At 47.7% G+C, this 22,942-nt stretch overlaps 1 protein-coding gene across 1 annotated transcript; it reads right to left on the minus strand.

The window, feature by feature from the left end:
* LOC142071373 (uncharacterized) lies at positions 1–7,993 on the minus strand. The gene is made up of 9 exons (XM_075126178.1): positions 7,962–7,993; positions 7,804–7,874; positions 7,580–7,672; positions 6,038–6,165; positions 4,860–5,006; positions 3,662–3,733; positions 1,294–1,461; positions 1,115–1,211; positions 1–236 (listed from the first exon to the last, which is right to left on the minus strand). The coding sequence occupies exons 1-9, from the start codon at positions 7,988–7,990 to the stop codon at positions 1–3; spliced, it is 1,041 nt and encodes a 346-aa protein (XP_074982279.1). The 5' UTR covers positions 7,991–7,993.
* Positions 7,994–22,942: the final 14,949 nt, after the last annotated feature.

Raw genomic sequence — 22,942 nt, forward strand, 5'->3', positions numbered from 1 at the left:
TTATGATAGGTTCTCACTAACCTTTAATCTGCCCCCAGCTGCTCCAATGGGGACAGTCATTTGAATGTGTGTCTTGTTGTGTTCCAGAATATAATTCTGTTCAGGGTGCATTATTCTTTGGCCATCGACTCCCACTGAAATGTTTTTGGACACGAAGGTGGGTTCTTGAGGCACTAGTGTAGGGATAATGCTTGGCACAGTCCAAGTTATAGCAGTATCAGTGAATCTGGTGCCATCTGTTGATTCAGATAATCAGAAGATTAAACCATTCTTCAGTGCAAGAGTTTGTGTTTCCAAAGAAACAGGACTGAGCTTCATTCTACAATGGCTGCTGCCACCACCACCTCCTCCTCCTCTTTATCCCCCAGCCCATTCCACCAAGAACTTCTATAGCCTTCCCTAGAAGCATGGCATTCAAAGTAGTCTGATCATTTCAGATGAGTTACTACCACTCTTACAAAGATACCCCTTAGCCGTGTTACTTACCTATCTCTTAAACCCACTCTCCCTCTTAAACCCACTCTATATCCCGCACCCCCCAATCCCTGAGATGCACCAGAATTTAAGTCTTGTAAAATAAAGGGGTCTACCCCCAAATGTTACTCTTGCTGAACCAAGAAGGGTAACAGGTTTTTACTAGATGTTGCAGCACTTTTGCATTAAGGCTCCCTGCCCTGTATAACTGGAGAGTTAACAGAGATGCTTTTGAGGCTTTCGATTCCCACTGCAGTGGCACAAAATATAACCCCTTATGTTATGCAAGAAATCCCACCTTCTGCGGGTGTTATAACTCTGCATATGCATTATCTAAATAGGACTCCTGGCCCGGTGGTAGAAATAGGGTTTTTCTGGTCTTGATACTCAGTTGAAGGACAGTCTGATGTAGCTTTTTTGATGGCTTATTGCCTTTGTGTAAAGGTGTATATAGGAATGAGGGAGAAATGAAAAAATGAATTAAGCAAATCGTACTTTGGAACGCATCTAGGAGAGGTTTGTTTTTACATTGCTTCTCTTGAAGAGCCAGCTGCAGCTTGGCCTGAAGGAAGAGTTTTCTACTAGCTTGCGCAAGTGACTATTTTTTGGTAGGCTTGGTAAATTGTGAAGTGATACCTACCGATAGGACATGAGACAGTTGTGTCAATCAAGAGAAGCAGCCACCTCTGCTTGTACATGGAAGTGGAACTGACTGAGTTCATATTCACACCATTAACCTATGGAAAGTTAAGAAATACTGTTGCTGGACAGAAACTGGAAACAGTGCCTTTCAGTCCCACCACAAGACATACCACTCACCACTGCAAGTTTAGATTCATTACTGGAATATGGAGCACGCAGGAACACTCGAGCCAGTGTATTATTGAAGCTGTAACCCAGGTTGGCTGCGTCGCTTACCATTATTTTCTTTCTCCCTGAAGGAGAAAGAAAGATCAGTTGCCATACCTGGTATTCCACTTTTTGAACCTGAAAGAGAAACATGGTTGGATGAGATGAGATATAGGTGGACATGTGACCCAATTATTCTGCCATTAAGATTTAGACCAGGGGTCGGCAACCTATGGCACGTGTGCCAAAGGCAGCACGTGATCCGATTTTTAATGGCACGCTGCTGCCTGCCTGCCGGGTCCCACCCACCGGCCCTGGCAGCGGGCCGAGCGGGGGCAGAGTGAAGAAGCTTGATCCTGCCGGCAACTGCTGCAGGGCAGGCAAGGCCCTCCCCCTCCGCTTGCCTCTTCCCCCAGCGTGCTGGGTTCCTGCCCCACCTCCTCTCCCTCCCTGCCGCCATCAGCTGATGACCCTTGCGAGGGAGGGGGAGAAGCGGAGCCGCAGAGGAGGCAGAGAAGAGGTGGGGAAGGGGCCATGGGGAAGGGGGTGCCATGAGCCACTCTGGGCAGGGGGCTGGGAGCACCCCCACAACCCTAGCCCACACCTCCAGCCCTCTTCCCTGACCCCTACACACACCTCAGCCCCCTGCCCTGACCCCTGCACCCCCCAAAACACTCCCCGCCCTCTGCCCTGACCCCTGCACCATCCTCACGCACACCCAGCCTTCTACCCTGACCCCTGCACCCCCCTCATGCACACCCAGCCCTCTACCCTGACCCCTGCACCCCCTCACGACCCCAGCCCTGACTCCAGCACCCCGCACACATACCCAGCCCCCCTCCCCATGCCCTGACTCCTGCACCCCCCTCACCTGCCCCCAGCCCTCTTCCCTGACTCCTGCACCCTCCTCACACCCCCGCACATTCCCACCCCCACCCTGAGCACCAAATGGGAGCTCCTGCACCTCCCCCCCCCACATTTCCACCTGCACCCCTCGCACCAAATGGGAGCTGCCCTGCTAAGCACTCCACACCCAAACTTCCTGCCCCAACCGAGCCCCCTCCCTCATTCTAGCTCCTGGCCAGACCCTGCACCCCAACCCCCAGCCTGCTCCTTCACCCCCAGCGCTGTGCTCAGTGCACTCCCACCCTCAGCTCAGTGCAGAGAGAGAGAGGAAGAGAATGGGCTAGAACCAGGGAGAAGGTAGGTACCCACTCTACGTGGGCAGGGCCAGGATCCCAGACTGGCAGCGGGCTGAGCGGGGCCAGCAGCCGGGACCCTGGTGGGCGGGAGCCGGCGGACGGAGCCTCAGAGCAGCAGCGGGCTGAGCCGCTCAGCCCACTGCAGGTCTGGGGTCCCGGCCGCCGGCCCCGCTCAGCCCACTGCTGACCTAGGTGAACGGAACCCCAGGCAGGCAGCGGGCTGAACGGGCCGGTGGCGTAAGATCAGCATTTTAATTTAATTTTAAATGAAGCTGCTTAAACATTTTGAAAACCATGTTTACTTTACATACAACAATAGTTTAGTTATATAATGTATAGACTTATAGAGAGAGACCCTCTAAAAAACGTTAAAATGTATTACTGGCACGCGAAACCTTAAACTAAAGTGAATAAATGAAGACTCGGCACACCACTTCTGAAAGGTTGCCGACCCCTGATTTAGACTTGAGGACACTGCTAGCCTATCCTAGGACAGAAATGTACATGCCTTACATGAAGGCAAGGCAGCATGCAGCTATTGCAGGCATCTCCTAGAGAAGCCATATGGTCTTTACCTTTGGAGGAAACTTATGTTTGTGGCCCTGAAAGAGTCCCCACAATTAAGAAGCCCTTAGTGCTTTAGGACACTGTGATTCAACCTTTTTGATACCAGGGACCAGCTTGCTGCCTTCCTAAACTGTGTCAGGGAGATCTCAGGGACCAGCCCCAGTCCATAGACGGGTCACTGGGAAACACTGCTTTGGGTAACTAGACTACTTTAGTGTGCTTTTATTGCTGAAGCAGCCTAGAGATCAAATGCCAGACTACTTTAAGGAGTAACATTTAGAATATAAGTGGCCAGGTTTTGTTACTGCATCCACTTTTCTCCTCCGCAGTCTAGTGAGCTTGCTGTGATTTGATCAGTATCCCTTATCATCTAGGAAAGTTTTCCTCTCCTGGAAGGCTGACTTGCATCTATGTTTGATAGAACCTCTGCATTATATGCATTTCTAGTCGAGCTTGTAGGCGGACACAGATTGAGCCAGATTCCAAGAATGACAGCATCGTCACCCAAACCACTGATTTATGATGATGCAGAGCAAAGAGAAGCCACTAGAAAACATGCTCCTCCATACCTCTGGCAGAGCTGACATCCATATTGCAGTGTCATCGTCTGAAATTGCAGGAACATCACTCTTCACCGACACCTGGAAGTGGAGCAGAGATGGGCAAACATGAGCTGCAGCATGCTTTTATATGTACTGAGAAGGCAGGGAGCTTTGGAGGAATGTTATTAGCATCTCAGTTACATATGGAACATTTGATCAGGCTACATTTACAGGACGTTAGTGACAATCTTCATAGCCTTCCCCTTAAGAACACACAGTTCATAGTAATTAACAATTGGCTAACTCTATAGTGTTTTAAAGAGTACAGCGAGGGTTTGTAGAGGACTGCATGAGTTTGGAACTCAGGATCCAGCCAGTTAAACCAAAGTGCATGTGATGCTTTTGCTGTTAAACATTCAGGGTGCAATGCTAGCCATCACTTACCAGACAGGAAGTCAAGGTTTGGATTCACTAGTAGTAAACAGCTGCCACTCCGTAAGTGTGGTGCAGTGCTCACCATTGGCACCAGACATTTTAGCATGAGGCTGGACAATCTCAAGTCCTAGAAGACTTACTATATCACTGCAGCCTTGCCCCTGAGATAATTATGTAACCAGAATATAAAAAGAGGTATACGAAGTTGGCTCATGTTTGGGACTGGTGCAAGATTCTACTGTGGCAATTGGATGCTTGTAACATAGCATCTGACATATCCAGCAGGAGGCTGGCCTCCTTGCTGATAAAATCCCTGAGATGCACCAGAATTTCAGTCTTGTAAAATAAAGGGGTCTACCCCCAAACGTTACCCTTCCTGAACCAAGAAGGGTAACAGGTTTTTACTAGATGTTGCAGCACTTTTGCATTAAGGCTCCCTGCCCTGTATAACTGGGGATTTAACAGAGATGCTTTTGAGGCTTTCGATTCCCACTACAGTGGCACAAAATATGGCATTCCCAGCAGGAATTGAGTGTTACCGGTCACAGATCAGGAATACCCAAGATACAGAACCTTACATATTTTAATCTATTAGTAAGCATTCTGGCGGACGCACTTCGTCTTTAGTACATATGTGAAATTGGCAGATGTCCCTATTGCTCAAGTTGAGAGCTTTCCCTTATCCCAGGATATTGTTAGGGTAGAGTAAACTGCTCACACGTGTCTTAACTTAGAGACTGCATTGATTTGCATAGAGCCTCGATGTTTTAGCTTTTGATGGATAAGTTACCTCCATATAATTTTCTTCACATACAATTTCTCTTGGAGCCCATGGAGAGTATGTACAGTACATAGGATAGGTGTAGGTTGCAGCTTGCCTCATGTCTGGAGAGGAGGACACCTTTACGTTTATAGTAAGAGAAAACAATTCATCTGCCTAGAAGAAACAGAGTGTACAAGGTAAGTTTTCTAGAAATTTAAGAAACGACTTCTAGTAATTTAAGAAACGACTTCAGCAGTAACTAGTATTCTTGCCACAAGACTCAGAGTATTACAGCAAGTTACACTTAAAAAATTGGGGTCAGTCATAGGCTGTCTTCACTTACAAGAGTGGGGTGTTTACATCAGGATCACTATCCCACTGCACTGTCCAAGTGGAGATGAGTCACTAGTAGTATTTATCTGGATGTAGCCAGTCATGGTAAACCCTGTAACCCCCACCTGGCATTTACCTCAACTGGCTTCACCAAGATGACTACTACTGGTGCCTCATCTCCGCTTGGATAGTACACAGAGAGAGCTATCCCAATGGAAGAAATCCTTTCCCATCTAGGGAAAGGTTTTTTTGTCAGAAATCAGTACTTACAGTACAATTAAGCAAAGACCTTAGTAGAATGCAAAGCTGGCCCATTATTCTTCACACCATTTCACCCTGTTTTATAGCAGAGTGGGATTGAACCAGAACATTTTACTTTACTTGAGCCCAGGGCTTCTGTGACTTCCCAGCTCTAGGCCAAGCACTTAAGCAGGTGATGTACTGTAGCCCAAGTATGGCAAGTACCTCATCCCCTCATTATTACTATGGTTCTAAATCACACAAGCCTGTGACTGACCTACACCTGGTGGCCTTTTCAGCAGATGCCTACAAGTCTACTGCTTTCCAGTGAGACTTTCAAGACTCCCCAGCAGCAGCAAAGACAAGTTTGAATGGGCAGCCAGTTAGCAACAACAATCTGGAGTGTCATTTTATTGGAGCAGAGGAAGTCCCATGCCAGGCAAATTGACCCGTCCTCCCGGTGGTGTGCAGAGGCATCAATCTTCCCTCCTCCATGCAGTCAGCACGACTTCTCATGTTCCCATCATACCCCATTGAGAAGTCATATAGCATCACAGTCTTATGTGATCAGTCCGCATTTCCTACAGTGACTGTTTGGAGACCAAGCCTCCCAGGTAGGCTTTGGGCCTCACCTTGTTTGCCACATGACAGCCAAGCACAGAAGCCCGGAAGATAGGATTGCCCCACACATCTACTGACAGAACATAGCCACAGCGAGCAGCCAATTTCTCATCAAGCAGGACTGTGCCACCAGAGGGGTCTAATGACAAGGAAAGGACACATCTAGTTATTGACAAGAAACATAATATAGGTGGAAAAAGCTTAAGTAACTCATCTGACTCAGGTACATCAAGGTCACACTTTCCACGTGATATTTAGATGGAGTTACAATCCTCACCCCCATTCAGAAGGTAGGTCTAAATTGGTCAAGCCAGCATGTTCCTTAAAGAAGCCAGTAAGACCACACCATTAGGGTGAATGTGACAGCCCTGTACTTTCACAAGACTCACCTATTACATTATCTTAGAACCTAGTTCTCTGTACATAGCAGCCTGTAGCTCAGATGCCTTGAGGAGCCATTCAGGACAGTTTTTGCTGGTGGCCGCTCTGACAATATTTCCTAAAATACTTAATTAACGTTAGGAAAAAAATAAATATGCACATATACACATCCAAAGCATTGTAATTTGTTTATTGGGAGCTCGTAAGTCTGCTGTGAAAAGTGATTAACAAACATACAAGTATCACTTTTCACAGCAGACTTACTAATCTCTGGCAAGTTTGGGGACAAATTAAGCCCTGGATGGGGGGTCAGGGAGGCAGCAGGGTGGGAGTGGGGGTGGAGCCCAAAGTCCCGTGGCTGGAGGATGGAGCTGGAGCCTGCCGCCCCACCACCCCGGGACTGAAGGCCAAATCTGAGTCCCACTGCCCCTGGGAAGGTAGGGAACTCACCAGTACTCCTCTAGTGTTGTGCCCCAGGTGTCTCCAAATGGGGGCTGGGCCCAACCCCTGCTGGTGGCCCTAGAAACCAACACCAAGGTGGTGTATCCAGGAGCACCTGGGAGGGGGAGTGGCCACTACACCCCCCCATCACAGCCCAGGATGGTGTGGCTGCAAGAAAAGCCCCTGGTGGCCACATGCACCACATTTGAGAAATGCTGGTTCTAGCAGACACTGTTTAACTAGCTGCCATGCCTGGTTCTTCTACAGTCCCCACTACTGGAGAGTTTGAGCACGTCAAACTCACACCCCTGTCATGTAGGGAAGTAGTATTGTCCCTAGCTGTAGATGAGAAACTAAGTGACTTACCCAAGTTCTGCACCAGAGTAGGGGATTGAACCCAGGTCTCCAAAGCCTTGCACAAGTACCTATACCACTGGACCATCCTTCCACCTGTTTCTTAGTTACATTAGATGTAAGGCACAAAGGAGAAGGTTCCTGGAGCTGTTAGTTACACCCATCTGTACAGATATTGGCCAAGGCCACAGCTATTAGACCCTTGGTAAGTCACATCACTCTGGTCCCACCATCCTGCCAGTTTTTTAAAATAAGTCACCAGCGAACATTTAAAGAGAAAGTCCCTCAGCAGCTAACACACCGGTTCTGAATTTAGAGGCAATTTGAGAACTTCCCCAGTCCACCCCTGGTTTGAGATCTGTCACTTTGCTACTCACCCACGAGCTCCAGACTGAAGAACTTTCCCTGCAGGAAGCGTTTGTCCAGTTTCACCCAAAAGATCCTGGAAGGGCAGCTGCTCTCTATAAAACCTGGGGTGCGGGCAGAGGAACAGAGAAGCAACGGGGGCTAGATTGCAGAGCAGGCACACCAAGGCCCAGGCCTCCCCCGCAGAGAAAAGGGAAATGTTTCTGACAATCTCTTGTTGTCTCATTTCACCAACCTGGGGGAGCAGCCTGCACCACTCGAGTCCTCCCTAGCCCGGGCTGGAGCCACAGAAGGAGCAGCGAGACTCTGCAATACAGACCGGTACAGGGGTGAATAGAGCAAACAGACCAGAAAGAGCAGGCAGGTAGGGGTATGGGATCAGAGTCCCTTTACCTGCAGAGCAATCTGCCTGCAGCCTCCATGCTTTCCCACGGCCCTGATAAATGTGGCAGTGGGGCTGGATTGCAAAAGCTCCTCCTCTCTCTGGCATGCTCCACCTGGAGGCAGAGCCACCCTAGGAATGGCAAGGGGGGAACTGCTGCTGGGCCCTGTTCTAGAGTGTGGGGCGCTCTCTCTCCTGGACCCACACTGTGACTCCGGGAACAGGCATTTGTACTGGGGGCTGGAGGGGTGTTGAATCCTCTTGTATGAGTTGTTGATGAGCCTTTAACCTTATCTGGGGCAGCAGAAGAGAAACTCCCCACAACTAGGTGTTTGCAAGGTTAGTGTGCTAGGAGGCATTGATACCCGGAGCAGGCCATTAGAAGCAATTCTTGCAAATCCTATTGTTTTGCCATTCGGTCTGGAGTAGTTATGTAGCATTTCCCCAGGGGTTTTTCATGTTACTGCTAAATATCCTGGTGACCCAGCAATGCCAGAGATAACAGCAGCTCTGTGACGGCTGCCCTTGGCTTTTGAGTCCAGTCATGCTTGCCCTTTGATTTGTTTGATCACAGCCGAGTGTTTTTATGAAAACTTTTCACTCCCTCCTGAAATGCTCTGCTGTAATCAAGGCAGTCAGACAAGTGTGGATCTGGTCAGTGATCAGCCAAACTAAATATGTTATAGAGAAGACAGAGGATGGTTTATTAGAAGTTGGATTATTGGGTACAACAGCATCCCCCTGTGGAAATGGGATTGCTACCTGGGGAGGGGAATTCAGGAAGTGTGTATGTGGGGTCAATCTGATAAGTCAAAACCAGGACTTTTGCAGTGGCCTGAATGAGTTTCACCTGTGGTTTCCCCAGGTGTATGTGTGTGGGGGACAAAATATATATAGGCAGGTAAGGGGGGTTGAGGTAGTACAATAAGGTTAATGTTCTTTTTTCTTTTGAACTAGAGTGTAAAATCTGAATAATAGTGGTGGTCTCCCCCTCATTTTGGGGGAATAGAACCCCCCTTAATGCAGCTGGGGCCTCATCCTTGAGCATTAAATTCACTCATTTGACTAGATTTTTTTTTTTTAAACAAGGAGGTCAGTTTTATAATTGTTTCTTTTTATGCTGGAGAAAAGGAAGGCCATTTGCATCCAGGACATGACATTTTGCATGTCTACCTCCCCTTCCATCTCCAAGCACTTCCAAAATAATGGATTAATTCACACAACTGTCCTGTGAGGTAGGTGTACTCCCTTTATGTAGGTGAGAAACTGACACACACTGTCATTCAATGATTTCTATAAAGAGATACAAGAATCCTTGGGCACAGTGGGGACCTACCTGTCTCCCGGTATTGTGCTTTGGCCACAGGACCCTTTTCCCTTCAGTAGTGCCTGAGGCCCTAATAATTTAATGAGCTCCACCCAAGCAGAGGGGTCTGCCCACATCGAGCTCACTGCAGGCTCTGGGCCTAAGCAGGGTCTATTCTAATTCTGCCTGCACTGATTCACCTCAGTGCCTCTTCACCAAAGCAATTGTACGTGGAATTGTGCTGGAGATGAATGTGCTCAGATACTACAGCAGTGAGTATGACGTAAGAGCCTGCAGCTTTTTAACTTTGAGTGAAAATGTCGGTGTGATGGGAGAGCAAATTGTTCACGTTGCAATAAGCAGCTTCGGAGAGGCTTCCTGTCATGTTGTAAATCTAAGTCTGAGGAAACCAGGGTGGAGAAAGCGAACTTACCATTGACCCATGGGGGAACAATGACGGAAAAGGCTGCATTTCAGTGGTCAATGAGCTGATTCATGTGTACAGTGCTTTGGAGTCCTTTGAGTTGAAAGGGACGGTGTAACTAAAACTCTGTTTCCATGTGGGGCTGGAACTGAGTTTCACATTGTATAATACAGCTGGAAAATTAACACTGACCGCTGACTTTAATGGGAGCTGGAAATACTCGGTAACTCTCTCAACCAGACTTGCTCTTAGTGATTTAAAAATACTTAAAAAAAGTCCAATCCTTTCAACCAGTGTTTAACTTTCTTTCCTTCTGCAACAATGAATCGCACAGATTGCCTAAGTAAATATTTTTTGGCCCTAGAGAATTGTCCCTCCTTGTGCTCCTGCTATAGGAGAGGTTAAAATGAAGGCACTGAGTAGTTTTCACTACGTCCCTCAGCATCATTTTAAGTCAGCCTGGTGCTCTGGTATACTACAACACCATAGAGGCTGGGAGAGATAAGTATGGAGTAGAACAGTGCTCATCCTGGGATGGGCTAGTTGGCAATAACAAGATAGGGGTCTCTGAAATTTGATTTAATAAGCCAAATTCACACTCTTTGCTATGTATGCTGGAAAAGCCAGGGGCAGGAAGGGAATTGTGGGGCATGAGTATAGTGATACTGCTGAGTTACGAGGCATGACCCATGAGTTCCAGCACATAGCCCTTCCCATTGGGTGTCTGTGCAGCACGCATTTGCGAGCTGGCCAAAACATGCACCGCACATTCATCGCATTAATCTGCAGCCAGTGAAGAAGCAAGAAGAGGAGTAACAAAGGGGTAGGCTTTTGGGCCCTTTATTACTAATATTGCATGTTTGTTTGTATGCTTTCTCTCTCTCAGCTTTTGTTAGGCCATGTTAAAATAAATGTAGCCCTAAGGTGGCAGCAGAGAGCACGATATCTGGCAATTGTGGTGCTACTGGGAGATAGTGTAATCCACCCTGAGGTATAAAACGTGCTTCTATATTCCTTGCGCATTCTCAATATGGAGTGAATTTAGAAGTATCCTCGTCACCATCAGGAAGATTCCGTATGCTGATATAACAGAGTGACTAACCTTAGTTTCTTTTTCTGTTTACAGGGTAAAGATTTTGGCTATATTAAATGTACTTGTTCTTGTATAGAATAGTGTCTTACTATAAAGTGGTGGCATAATAAGTGATGGGAGTTGGGGGGGGGGTAGGGTGTAGTGGCTAACTCACAAAGCAGGAAATTGGGAGATCTGGGTTCTGTTCCCAGCTCTGGTTGTGTGATATTGGGCAAATCACTTCAATTTTCAGTTTCCCCATCTGTGAAATGGGGAGAATGATAACACCTACCTCTCAGGGGAGTTTTTTCAAAGAGTTTTTAGATCCCCAGAGGAAAGGTGCTATAAAAGTATAATAATTATTTAACTTCCTATGCTACTACAAGGTAACTCCATTGTGCTAGATAAAATTCTCTCTCGTACATGCACAAAAGGGTTTCCTTTCTCAGAGGCCTAAATGCACCCACCATTACATGACACTTGCGCTGTACAGACAACAAAGGAGGGCAGGTGGCATGAAATCCAGTCGTGGGCAGGTAATTGCCATAGCTGTGTGCCATTTCAAGAGTGGGTGTAGACACAAGAAAATACAGTGGAACTGGAATGATAGTAGAACAGTAAGAGGGGAGGCTGATGGAACTGGGGTTATTTAGTCTACAGAAGAAAAGAATGAGGGGAGATTTGATAGCAGCCTTCAACTACCTGAAGGGGGGTTCCAGAGGATGGAGCTCGGCTGTTCCCAGTAGTGGCAGATGACAGAACAAGCAGTAATGGTCTCAAGTTGAAGTGGGGCGGTCTAGGTTGGATATTAGGAAACACTATTTCACTAGGAGTGTGGTGAAGCATTGGAATGGGTCACCTACAGAGGTGGTGGAATCTCCATTCTTGGAGGTTTTTAATGCCCGGCTTGACAAAGCCCTGGCTGGGATGATTTAATTGGTGTCGGTCCTGCTTTGAGCAGGGGATTGGGCTAGATGACCTCATAAGGTCTCCTCCAACCCTAATATTCTATGATTCTAATGGCTATTCTGCATCAGAGCAGTGGTCCATCTACTCCAGTCTGCTCTCTGTGACAATGGTCAATGGACAAGGGTCACTTTCAGATGCTTCAGAGAAAGGTATAAGACATCCTGTTATGGATCCCCATGAGCCAGTGAGTGGTTTATGCTCCTAATTGCTAGTGTTTATATCCCTACTTAATTATTTGTAAAAATATCCTTGTCTGTCTACCATGTACTTAAATCATTATGCTTATGCAATTTTCTATTGTCTTTGTAAATGATGCACTCATGTTGATCTGTATTACAAAACATAACAATTATGTGCCATTAATATAGGGGATTAGGCACAAAGGGACCTATGTAACAAGGGGCTTAAAAAAAAAGTTTCTGTTGGTGTTAATTTCTAAAGAGCCATCAATGTTTGTATTCCTTGTAACTGAACAATAGGACTTTGTTTTTGTTCTTGGTGTAAATTAAAAACATCTGTTCTCTTATATGAAATAGTTGTTTTTTAAAAATAAGCTGGTCTGATCTAACTAAATACCAATGCTGTGTCCATAATGAGTTACTATTAATATTTGGGAAAGGCAATCATCCAAAGCAAGTGTAATGTCAAATAACTGGCAGGAGCACAAATTTATTCCTAACAGTGACAGGCAGAAACAGAGGTTAGAAAAACAAAATTCTTCTGGATGACTAATAGCCCTTATATATGCCCTCTATGCCCCATCAGAGCATTTGTGATTGGCTCAAGTGTTTTGCTATTACTCTCCAAGATGCTAGTATCCTGGCATTCTTACTGCAGGAACAGCAGCTCTGTTCCTCCCTCTGTCCATCGGAGCCTGAATTCATGACCTGCAGGGTATGTTGGAATATGATGCATCTATTTAATCTGTAGTCTTTCCGCCCCCCAACCCTTCTGCTCTGGTATTTAGTTGGGTGGAGTTTTTTCAGGCAGGTGGTGGTGGGGAGGTGTCTCATAGTGCCAACAGGATGCTAGATAGTTTGTCTTCATGCTTGTCTGTGAAGTCCTTGTGAAAAGGAGGTTGCAATCTATGGATCAGGTTCTGTCCTCCTTCCTCATACTGAGTACTACCTGACTTGCAAATAGACCCCAATTGTTTTGTTTAGGCTATTTTGGAGTAACTTACTACTTGGGAGCAAGAGTGGCAGCATCTGGTCCCAAAGGTCAATAATAATCGGAACGTATCTCGGTATTTATATGACCCCTAGTATCCGAGCACCTCACAAACATTAATGAACATTACCCCTGTGAGGTAGGGAGATACTATTAACCCCTTATTACAGGCACAAAGTGATATGGGCCCCTAGTCAAGAAAGCATCCCTATTCAGTGCAAAAATTAAGCATGTAATTAAATCCTATTGATTTCAACGGGATTTAAGAATGTGAGTAAGAGCTTTCCTGAACTGGGCCCTGAAACGTCTTGTGTAAAATCTAACCCTGATCCAATTCCCAGTCCAGTGCCTGAGTGAGAGCACAATTCTCTCTATTATTTATTTGTATTATAGTGGTGCCCAAAACATTTTGGGCCCTGTATGGACATAGAGAAATATGTAGTCTTTACTCTGAAGAGCATTCAGAAGTGCTGGTAGAAGACTGCTCTATATTTCCTGTCCCCAGGTCCCTGACATGAGTCTGGATTACAGAATGTTTAAACTCCGGACAAACTAATATTATCAGTTAACAAAGTATAGAGAGAGAGAGCGCTAAGATGGAGGTCAAGGTAGACAACCTGGACCCCCGGAGACCAATGAGGATTATTCTGGTTTTTATGTGGCATTTGTCACTGGTTCTGAACTCTGACCCTCAATGACTTTCTGATCACGTGGCTGCTGCTTGTTTTCAAAATAGTTCCTTCTGCAGAGGCTTGTTTGGCTGCTGAGGTGAATCAGCCACTTGGAGCCTGTGTTTGCTGCTCTTCTATTCTACAGAGTAAGTGCCTGTATAAGTGGGGGAACAGTCCCGCTATTGTGGGGAACTTTCCTGGCTTCTGCAATACCCCAGTGAAGTGGGCTCAGAAAGGATCTGAGACCTCGCTCCCACTTCCTTTACCCAGAGGTCTCCCTGCCCTCGAGGACTCCCCTTCCTCTCTCCTGTCCGGCAGAGTCCTCGTAACCCCAACAAGGCTGGGCCCAGGATTCCTGGGGGGCTCCAGCCCCAACCCTGCTGTGGTCACCTAGGACAGGGGCTAGGGTGTCCCCACTCTGGGGTACTCTCTCTGCACTAGGCACTTCTGTGACCCACGGATCATTACATACCATTTAAAGCAAATGCAAGTTATTTAATCAACAATTAATTTTAAAAAGAATAACGAAAAATGGGAAAGGTTAAAGGAAACACATCACCCTGCTCTGTGGCAGGGAACATCACAAACAGTGTCTCTGGAATGTCAGGGCAGTTCACAGTCTGCTCCTTGTAAGTCCCAGGCCTCCTTCTCCGGCCCTGGCTGTGCTGCAGGGATGCTGTGAGTTGGACACTCGCTCTGGTGGTAGCCACACGCTCTTAGGCTCTAGGTGGCAGGGCCCTTCTTCCCAGCGTTGCCGCGCCCTGTCAGGGTTACCAATCTCCCTCTGAGTCTGGCCTGTAGAGCCTCTTGGCTGAGGCGTCTCCCTGTGCTAGGCCTGCTGCCCAGGGTCCCCCCTCGCTCTCCCCAGCTGTTCATGACACCCGGCCCCGGACTGCTCCAGCTCCACTCTGCCTCAGCACGGCTGCTGCTCTTCCTCCACTCCCTGGGCTGCTTCTCTGGCCCCTCTGGCTCTGGTTGCTGCAGCTCTGCTCTCAGGACAGGGTCTGCTCTGCAGGCTGCTTCTGTGACTCTGCTCCCAGCACTGACCTGCTTCGTGGGCTGCTTCTCTGGTCCCTCTGGCTCTGGTTGCTGAAGCTCTGCTCCCAGGACAGGGTCTGCTCTCTCTGGGCTGCTTTTCTGGTCCCTCTGGCCCTGGCACGGCTCTGCTCCCCAGCTCAGCTTCGGCCCCTGTTTTCTCCTTAGCCCGGCCCCACTCTGTCTGACCCAGGCAATTCCAGCTCACACAGAGCATGGGAGCCTCCTGACTCCCTGATTAGCCTGCCTGCCCTGTCATTCAGGCTGACCTGGAGCACTGGCCTCTCCCCATTGTTCCTGGGGACTGTCAGTCTCAGGGTCCTGATTGCCCATCGACCCTTCCCCCTTTGAGTACTGGGAGCTAGCCACTAAAACAGCCCCAGTGAGTGTTAGTAAGGGGGCAACAGTCCCCGTACACCTGGGTGGGCACGTGCTAGCTCTGTCAATGCCTGGCGCTATTCTAGCCTTCTGGAATGTCTCAAGAAGCAGAGTGGAGAGATGTTGGTTGTTCCTCCATCTGTAAAATGGGGACAGTAGTACTTGCCTCAGAGGAGGGTTGTGGTGAATTATTAGCTGAAGTTTGCAAAATGCTACTATAAAAGTGCTAAGATTCACTAGCACATAAGCATGATTTTCCAGTGACTGGAGGCTTAGCAACCTCACAGACCCCATGGGCCAGTTTATGTGGAAAGCTGGCCTGTGGATTTTTTTTAAATTGTTGACAGCATGGGCCCCAGCACAATAGAGTTGGGCCCTGCTTCTTTATAATGCCCTCTTTTGTAGAAAATGAGTTAGTTATGTTTGAGTGAACCCAAAGAATCCTCTTGCTGACCCTCCCATCCTCCCCAGGCCAGCCCTGTGCACAGTGCTCTGATCAGTGAAGGGAATGTGGGGAGAGAGGTTGAGAAATGTTCACAGGGCCATGCAAGAATGTGAAGGTCAGTCAAATCCACATGGAGGCCCTGGATTTCTATACCTGTTCTGGGGCCTCTTGCCCCTGTCTCCTTCCTGGGAAGGCAGCCACAATGTAGGTCTGCCTTGATAATTCAGCAAACTTGTACTGTCCCAACTGCAGTGGCTCCTTGTGGGATTGACTGTGTCCAGCCAGGCTCTGGTGCAGCTCAAGGCAGGCTGCAGAAGTCTCACACGGCTGCAAGACTTCCAGCAGCAGAGAAGGTCACGCAGAGTTACCTCTTCTCAAGCGGCTTTCATTTCTCTGGGCCACTGGAGGTGAGGTTGGGTGCATGACTTCTTTGTCCATGAACTTTGTTTTCTGTTCCTGTGGTTCACTTATTCTCTGGGTGCACTTTTGTTTTTCTCCATCGGGTGTCTCTCTTCTCTTTTGAGAAAAGCCATCGTCCGATGATCCCTTGAAATATGCAGCTTACTCCAATTGCTACTCTGGCCCAAACCACCCTGCACTTTAGGGATTCAGATGAGAACTTTGTGGCTCGACCCCCTCTTTCATGCTGGGGCTGAATTTCTGAATCCTCTCAGGTGCTGGTTAGTAAATGGGAGAGTGAAACTGGTTTTCATTCAGGAGACGTTCATGCTGAAATCAGTAAACTGCATGGAAACTTTGCCCTTGAAGCCTCAGCTTTGAGGGCCGGTGGCCTTTTAATTTTAAAGAGATCCACTCCATGCATTTTAAAGGCTTTGCTGCAGCATTCCCCATCCCCATATGGAGTACTAATGCCTATCCTGCTCCCAGTGATGCCTCTTTCAAAGTGTTCCTCTTGGGTTCTCTATAGCCTCAGAAAATTTAAATCAGGCCTACCTGAGGAAGCTCTGTCACCCACAGAAGGGTATGATGGTGATTGACAACCCTTGCCAGGGAGATCTTCTGAGAGGCCACTGGGGTTATTTTGGAGGCCTCACAAGATCCATCCAGGTAGTGAAAGATTAAACACAGATTCCACTAGTTGGTTCATCTGAGCCCTGCCTGGAAGGGATCCCAGGCCTCCATGAAACTGAGGGAGGCCCAACGGGAGGATTAAGAGATGGGTGTTTGTATGGAGGTGGTACCTTGCCCTGGCTGCCCTCTACCGCCCTTTGTAGCACATTCAAAAGTCAGCACCATGTTGTGTATTTTTAAGGCATGCTGTGAGGCACCCCACAATGTATTGTAGGGTGGCATGTTAAATTCCAACTTGTGAAGCAGCAAACCATATGAGGGCAGTCCGTGTGACAGGCCAAGCGTGGAAGCTGCTGGGTCCACCAGACAATCGGAACATGAAATCGTGCTTCCAAACTCTAATATGAAGGGAGAATGACCAACCCTGATTCTCCAGGCCCTAAGTGGTGATGGGGCTGCATAGACACCATATGATCCACTGCTACTCATGCCAACCGCAGAGACCTCTCCTCTCCTTTCCCTGGTAGCCCTTGCCTCTCCACTCCATTGCTGATTTCTGCACCTTCAGAAACCCTCTCCACTGTAACTGATTGGAACCATCTTTCATGGTGTCTCCACACCTGCTCTGCACCCGGCAGTAGAACCATACTGATTGATTGTGTTGCATTCAGGATCTTACTAGAGCTGGCAAATTTGGCACATAAAATGGCAGTTTCTGAAGGCTAATAGTAGCATATTTCAACTTGGACTGTGCATGTCATTGTGAGTCATTTACAGTGGTGGAATCCCTACCATGGTTTGCAAGATAGGCTGCATGGGAATTGAAATGACACTATACCATCTGTAACAAACAGCGTTATTTTACTCTTAGTGCTTACACTACATAAGACAGGGTTGGAATGAGCTCTCCTCTGCCACCTAGAGATAAACTGGGGGAAAAGTCCTCAGGAGCAGACTCTATTTGCATAATAACACCTACTTTGCCCTAGGTGATTTGCAGACATACCTGCTTTACCAAAGCGATCAGTTTTGGGTTGAAATTCACTTAAGCCTCGGATGCAGGAGTAATGCAACATTGTTATCCTTTTTGTATGACTAAAAGGCAGCAGAACTGTACTTAATGGAGGGGGGGGTCACCCAAACTCACCTCATTTGTTAAGCAGGGGGTAGTGATAGGGTGTGGTGCAGGATGAGTGAAGGGAATGTGTGGACTCTGTTTAAAGGGTCCTTTTTGATCCTTCTCCTCCAGTGTTAAAAGGAGAGCTGATCACTCTCAATTGAGAGTCCTTGTTCCTTTCCAGTGTGTAAAATATAGCTGAAACCACTGATAAACTAGTCTAGGGGGCTAAGACTTAGACCTGGACCATGTTCTGGTGAAAAGCAATCTAGAGAATGTAGCTGCAGTGAGGTCCCCCGCTGCTCACTGCAATCACTAAAAAGTGGGCTAAGCGGTGGAGTCTCTGTACATGGTGTTGCAGCTAAAGGCAGGGGTAAGTAGGTGCAGAGATGGCCGTGATACTAGGAGGCAGTGGCAGAGGCAGCAAGCAGAGGTGACACCAGCAGAAGCAGGGACATCTCTCGACACTCCCCACCTCCCAGGAGCAGGATGTGAACCCACCTGAATGCACCCCTGGTTTCTGGGACTTGGCTGACCTCGGATAACTGGTGGTGAATGGGATGCAGCAGATGGAAAAAGGCAGTGGTGGGTTAAAGGGACATTAGTCTGTCAGACTTTCACCATGGAAGCTCTGTTGCCTCGGGTGCTGTGGAGTGGGTGTTTACTTTCTATTTGCATGCTTTTGAATCATTGTTGGGGTGTTTTCCCAAATTAATGCTGCATTCCCTCTCCCTTTTAACAAGTTTTCCTTTGTTATGCACAGACTCAGTGCTTGCGAGTGGGAAAGTATTGCCTCTTGGCATCCATGTAGGGTACATCTTAGGGGGAAAACAATAACAGAAAATGTGCAAATAGCAGAGGTGCTTAATAACTTCTTTGTTTTGCAAAAAGAAAAGGAGTACTTGTGGCACCTTAGAGACTAACCAATTTATTTGAGCATGAGCTTTCGTGAGCTACAGCTCACTTCATCGGATGCATACCGTGGAAACTGCAGTAGACATTATATACACACAGAGACCATGAAACAATACCTCCTCCCACCCCACTGTCCTGCTGGTAATAGCTTATCTAAAGTGATCATCAAGTTGGGCCATTTCCAGTATAAATCCAGGTTTTCTCACCCTCCGCCCCGCCCCACACAAACTCACTCTCCTGCTAGTAATAGCCCATCCAAAGTGACCACTCTCTTCACAATGTGTATGATAATCAAGGTGGGTCATTTCCAGCACAAATCCAGGTTCTCTCACTCCCTCACCCCCCTCCAAAAAAACACACACACAAACTCACTCTCCTGCTGATAATAGCTTATCAAAAGTGACCACTCTCCCTACAATGTGCCTGATAATCAAGGTGGGCCATTTCCAGCACAAATCCAGGTTTTCTCACCCCCCCCCCCCCACCTCCATACACACACAAACTCACTCTCCTGCTGGTAATAGCTTATCTAAAGTGATCATTAAGTTGGGCCATTTCCAGCACAAATCCAGGTTTTCTCACCCCCCCCCCCCCACCTCCATACACACACAAACTCACTTTCCTGCTGGTAATAGCTTATCTAAAGTGATCATTAAGTTGGGCCATTTCCAGCACAAATCCAGGTTTTCTCACCCTCCGTGCCCCCCCCCCCACAAACTCACTCTCCTGCTGGTAATAGCCTATCCAAAGTAACCACTCTCTTCACAATGTGTATGATAATCAAGGTGGGCCATTTCCTGCACAAATCCAGGTTCTTTCACCCCCTCACCCCCCTCCAAAAACCACACACACAAACTCAATCTCCTGCTGGTAATAGCTTATCAAAAGTGACCACTCTCCCTACAATGTGCATGGTAATCAAGGTGGGTCATTTCCAGCACAGATCCAGGCTTTCTCACCCCCCCGCCCCCCGGGAACACACACACACACACACACACACATAAACTCATTCTCCTGCTGGCAATAGCTCATCCAAACTGACAACTCTCCAAGTTTAAATCCAAGTTTAACCAGAACGTCGGGGGGGGGGGGGGAGGGGGTAGGAAAAAGCAAGGGGAAATAGGCTTGCATAATGACTTAGCCACTCCCAGTCTCTATTTAAGCCTAAATTAATAGTATCCAAATTGCAAATGAATTCCAATTCAGCAGTTTCTCACTGGAGTCTGGATTTGAAGTTTTTTTGTTTTAAGATAGCGACCTTCATGTCTGTAATTGCATGACCAGAGAGATTGAAGTGTTCTCCAACTGGTTTATGAATGTTATAATTCTTGACATCTGATTTGTGTCCATTTATTCTTTTACGTAGAGATTGTCCAGTTTGACCAATGTAAATGGCAGAGGGGCATTGCTGGCACATGATGGCATATATCACATTGGTGGATGTGCAGGTGAACGAGCCTCTGATAGTGTGGCTGATGTTATTAGGCCCTGTGATGGTGTCCCCTGAATAGATATGTGGGCACAGTTGGCAACGGGCTTTGTTGCAAGGATAGGTTCCTGGGCTAGTGGTTCTGTTGTGTGGTATGTGGTTGTTGGTGAGTATTTGCTTCAGGTTGCGGGGCTGTCTGTAGGCAAGGACTGGCCTGTCTTCCAAGATTTGTGAGAGTGTTGGGTCATCCTTCAGGATAGGTTGTAGATCCTTAATAATGCGTTGGAGGGGATTTAGTTGGGGGCTGAAGGTGACGGCTAGTGGCGTTCTGTTATTTTCTTTGTTAGGCCTGTCCTGTAGTAGGTAACTTCTGGGAACTCTTCTGGCTCTATCAATCTGTTTCTTCACTTCCGCAGGTGGGTATTGTAGTTGTAAGAAAGCTTGATAGAGATCTTGTAGGTGTTTGTCTCTGTCTGAGGGGTTGGAGCAAATGCGGTTGTATCGCAGAGCTTGGCTGTAGACGATGGATCGTGTGGTGTGGTCAGGGTGAAAGCTGGAGGCATGCAGGTAGGAATAGCGGTCAGTAGGTTTCCGGTATAGGGTGGTGTTTATGTGGCCATTGTTTATTAGCACTGTAGTGTCCAGGAAGTGGATCTCTTGTGTGGACTGGACCAGGCTGAGGTTGATGGTGGGATGGAAATTGTTGAAATCATGGTGGAATTCCTCAAGGGCTTCTTTTCCATGGGTCCAGATGATGAAGATGTCATCAATATAGTGCAAGTAGAGTAGGGGCTTTAGGGGACGAGAGGTGAGGAAGCGTTGTTCTAAATCAGCCATAAAAATGTTGGCATACTGTGGGGCCATGCGGGTACCCATAGCAGTGCCGCTGATCTGAAGGTATACATTGTACCCAAATGTAAAATAGTTATGGGTGAGGACAAAGTCACAAAGTTGAGCCACCAGGTTAGCCGTGACATTATCGGGGATAGAGTTCTTGACGGCTTGTAGTCCATCTTTGTGTGGAATGTTGGTGTAGAGGGCTTCTACATCCATAGTAGCCAGGATGGTGTTATCAGGAAGATCGCCGATGGATTGAAGTTTCCTCAGGAAGTCAGTGGTGTCTCGAAGGTAGCTGGGAGTGCTGGTAGCGTAGGGCCTGAGGAGGGAGTCTACATAGCCAGACAATCTTGCTGTCAGGGTGCCAATGCCTGAGATGATGGGGTGCCCAGGATTTCCAGGTTTATGGATCTTGGGTAGTAGATAGAATATCCCAGGTCGGGGTTCCAGGGGTGTGTCTGTGCGGATTTGAACTTGTGCTTTTTCAGGAAGTTTCTTGAGCAAATGCTGTAGTTGCTTTTGGTAACTCTCAGTGGGATCATAGGGTAATGGCTTGTAGAAAGTGGTGTTGGAGAGCTGCCGAGCAGCCTCTTGTTCATATTCCGACCTATTCATGATGACAACAGCACCTCCTTTGGTTGATGGTGATTGGACGTCTAACATAGTGAATGCCAGTGAAAATGAGGTAGGATCAGAGGCTAAAAGAGGGAAAGAACAAGTTAACTTTACTTAGATGTCTTCAAGTCCCCAGGGCCGGATGAAATGCATCCTTGAATGCCCCAGGAGCTGACTGAGGAGATATGAGCCATTAGCAATTATCTTTGAAAAGTCATGGAAGGCTTGAGTGTCTACATTGTATCTTAACCCTACATTAAGATTTTTCTAACCCATGCTTGAACCTAGAGCTGTGGTTTCCAAATTGCAGAGTGCAGACCTGAGTCAAATTAGCCATATCCCAGAGTCCCCGGCACCCACTCTTTTTGAAATGTGGCCGTTCTAGCCCTAAGTCCATAGGGTACTGTGGGAAAACTTTACTGCCTAGCCAGCACATTACCAGGAAGCAGCTCACGTTGCAAAAGGCTCGATTGGTTCGCTCTCCGTTGCAAACCTAGGAGGCTCTCTGATAGTGTGTTTGCAGATTGGTGATCAGAAAAGAAGGGGTTAACACTGATTTGAGCTGCTGCCATTCATAAAGGGATGGGGTGGGGGATTCTGTTTTCAGTAGAGTGGATTGCAGATTGTTGGGATAGAGAGGACTAAGAAAGTTGTCCCATGGAATTGTGGGATACTTCCATCTGACTCACGGGACCTCAGTCAAGTGGGGCTGCATTTACACTGCAAAGCAATAGGGCATAACTGAAATGCAGACCCTCCAAACCTGCAGGGCCCTGAGATCCTGGGTCTGAACTCTGGGTTAGCACAATTGCAGTGTAGACACAAGGGGAGGGGTTAGGCTTGAGTCTGGGCTCAAGCACAGGTTTATGTTGCAGTGTAGACATACCCTCGGAGCCTGGGTCAACTGATTCAGACTTGCAGGGCTTGCACTAAGGAGCTAAAAATAGCAGTGTAGATGTTCCCACCTGGGGTGGAGTGCAGGCTCTGAGATCTACCCCCTCCTTGCTGGGTTTCAGAGGCTTTGGTCCAGCTGAACGAGAACGTTTACTGCTGTGGGTTCTTTTTGCAGTGTATACATACGCTTATAGGAACCCAGAGATGATTAGTTTTCCCAGGTTTCTAGGTGGGGGTGGTTCTGTCTTGTACTGTTAAGAGGAGCCCCTAGATATTGAACCCGTCCCTTATTGCTGCTGAGACCCTGGCAGAAGGGTTACACAGCACGCGGTCACCATTTTACATGGCAGGAGGCCCAGAGAGAACAAAGGCCAGCGTTTTCAGACTTGGGTGCTTCTGCAGGACGCCAGGGCCAGCTACATTACTGTCTTTTGTCTGGGCGCTGGCTCAGGTCCTGGGTGGCACCTCCTGTGTCTTGGTGGTACCACAGTTCCAGGGGAGTCAAGCTAGCAGAGACTTGCCACGGACACCACTGCCCTGGAACCTTCAGGCGAGGCTCTGTGGGATAGGTGCCTGATTTAGCAATCTCTAGTCACTGAACCAAGGCCACACAGCAAGTCCGTGGCACAGCTGGGAAACAGAACCCAGATCTCCTAACTCTCACTCCTGTGCTTGCACAAGCA

This window comes from Caretta caretta, chromosome 3, assembly GCF_965140235.1.
Source record: "Caretta caretta isolate rCarCar2 chromosome 3, rCarCar1.hap1, whole genome shotgun sequence".
Lineage (NCBI taxonomy): Eukaryota > Metazoa > Chordata > Testudines > Cheloniidae > Caretta > Caretta caretta.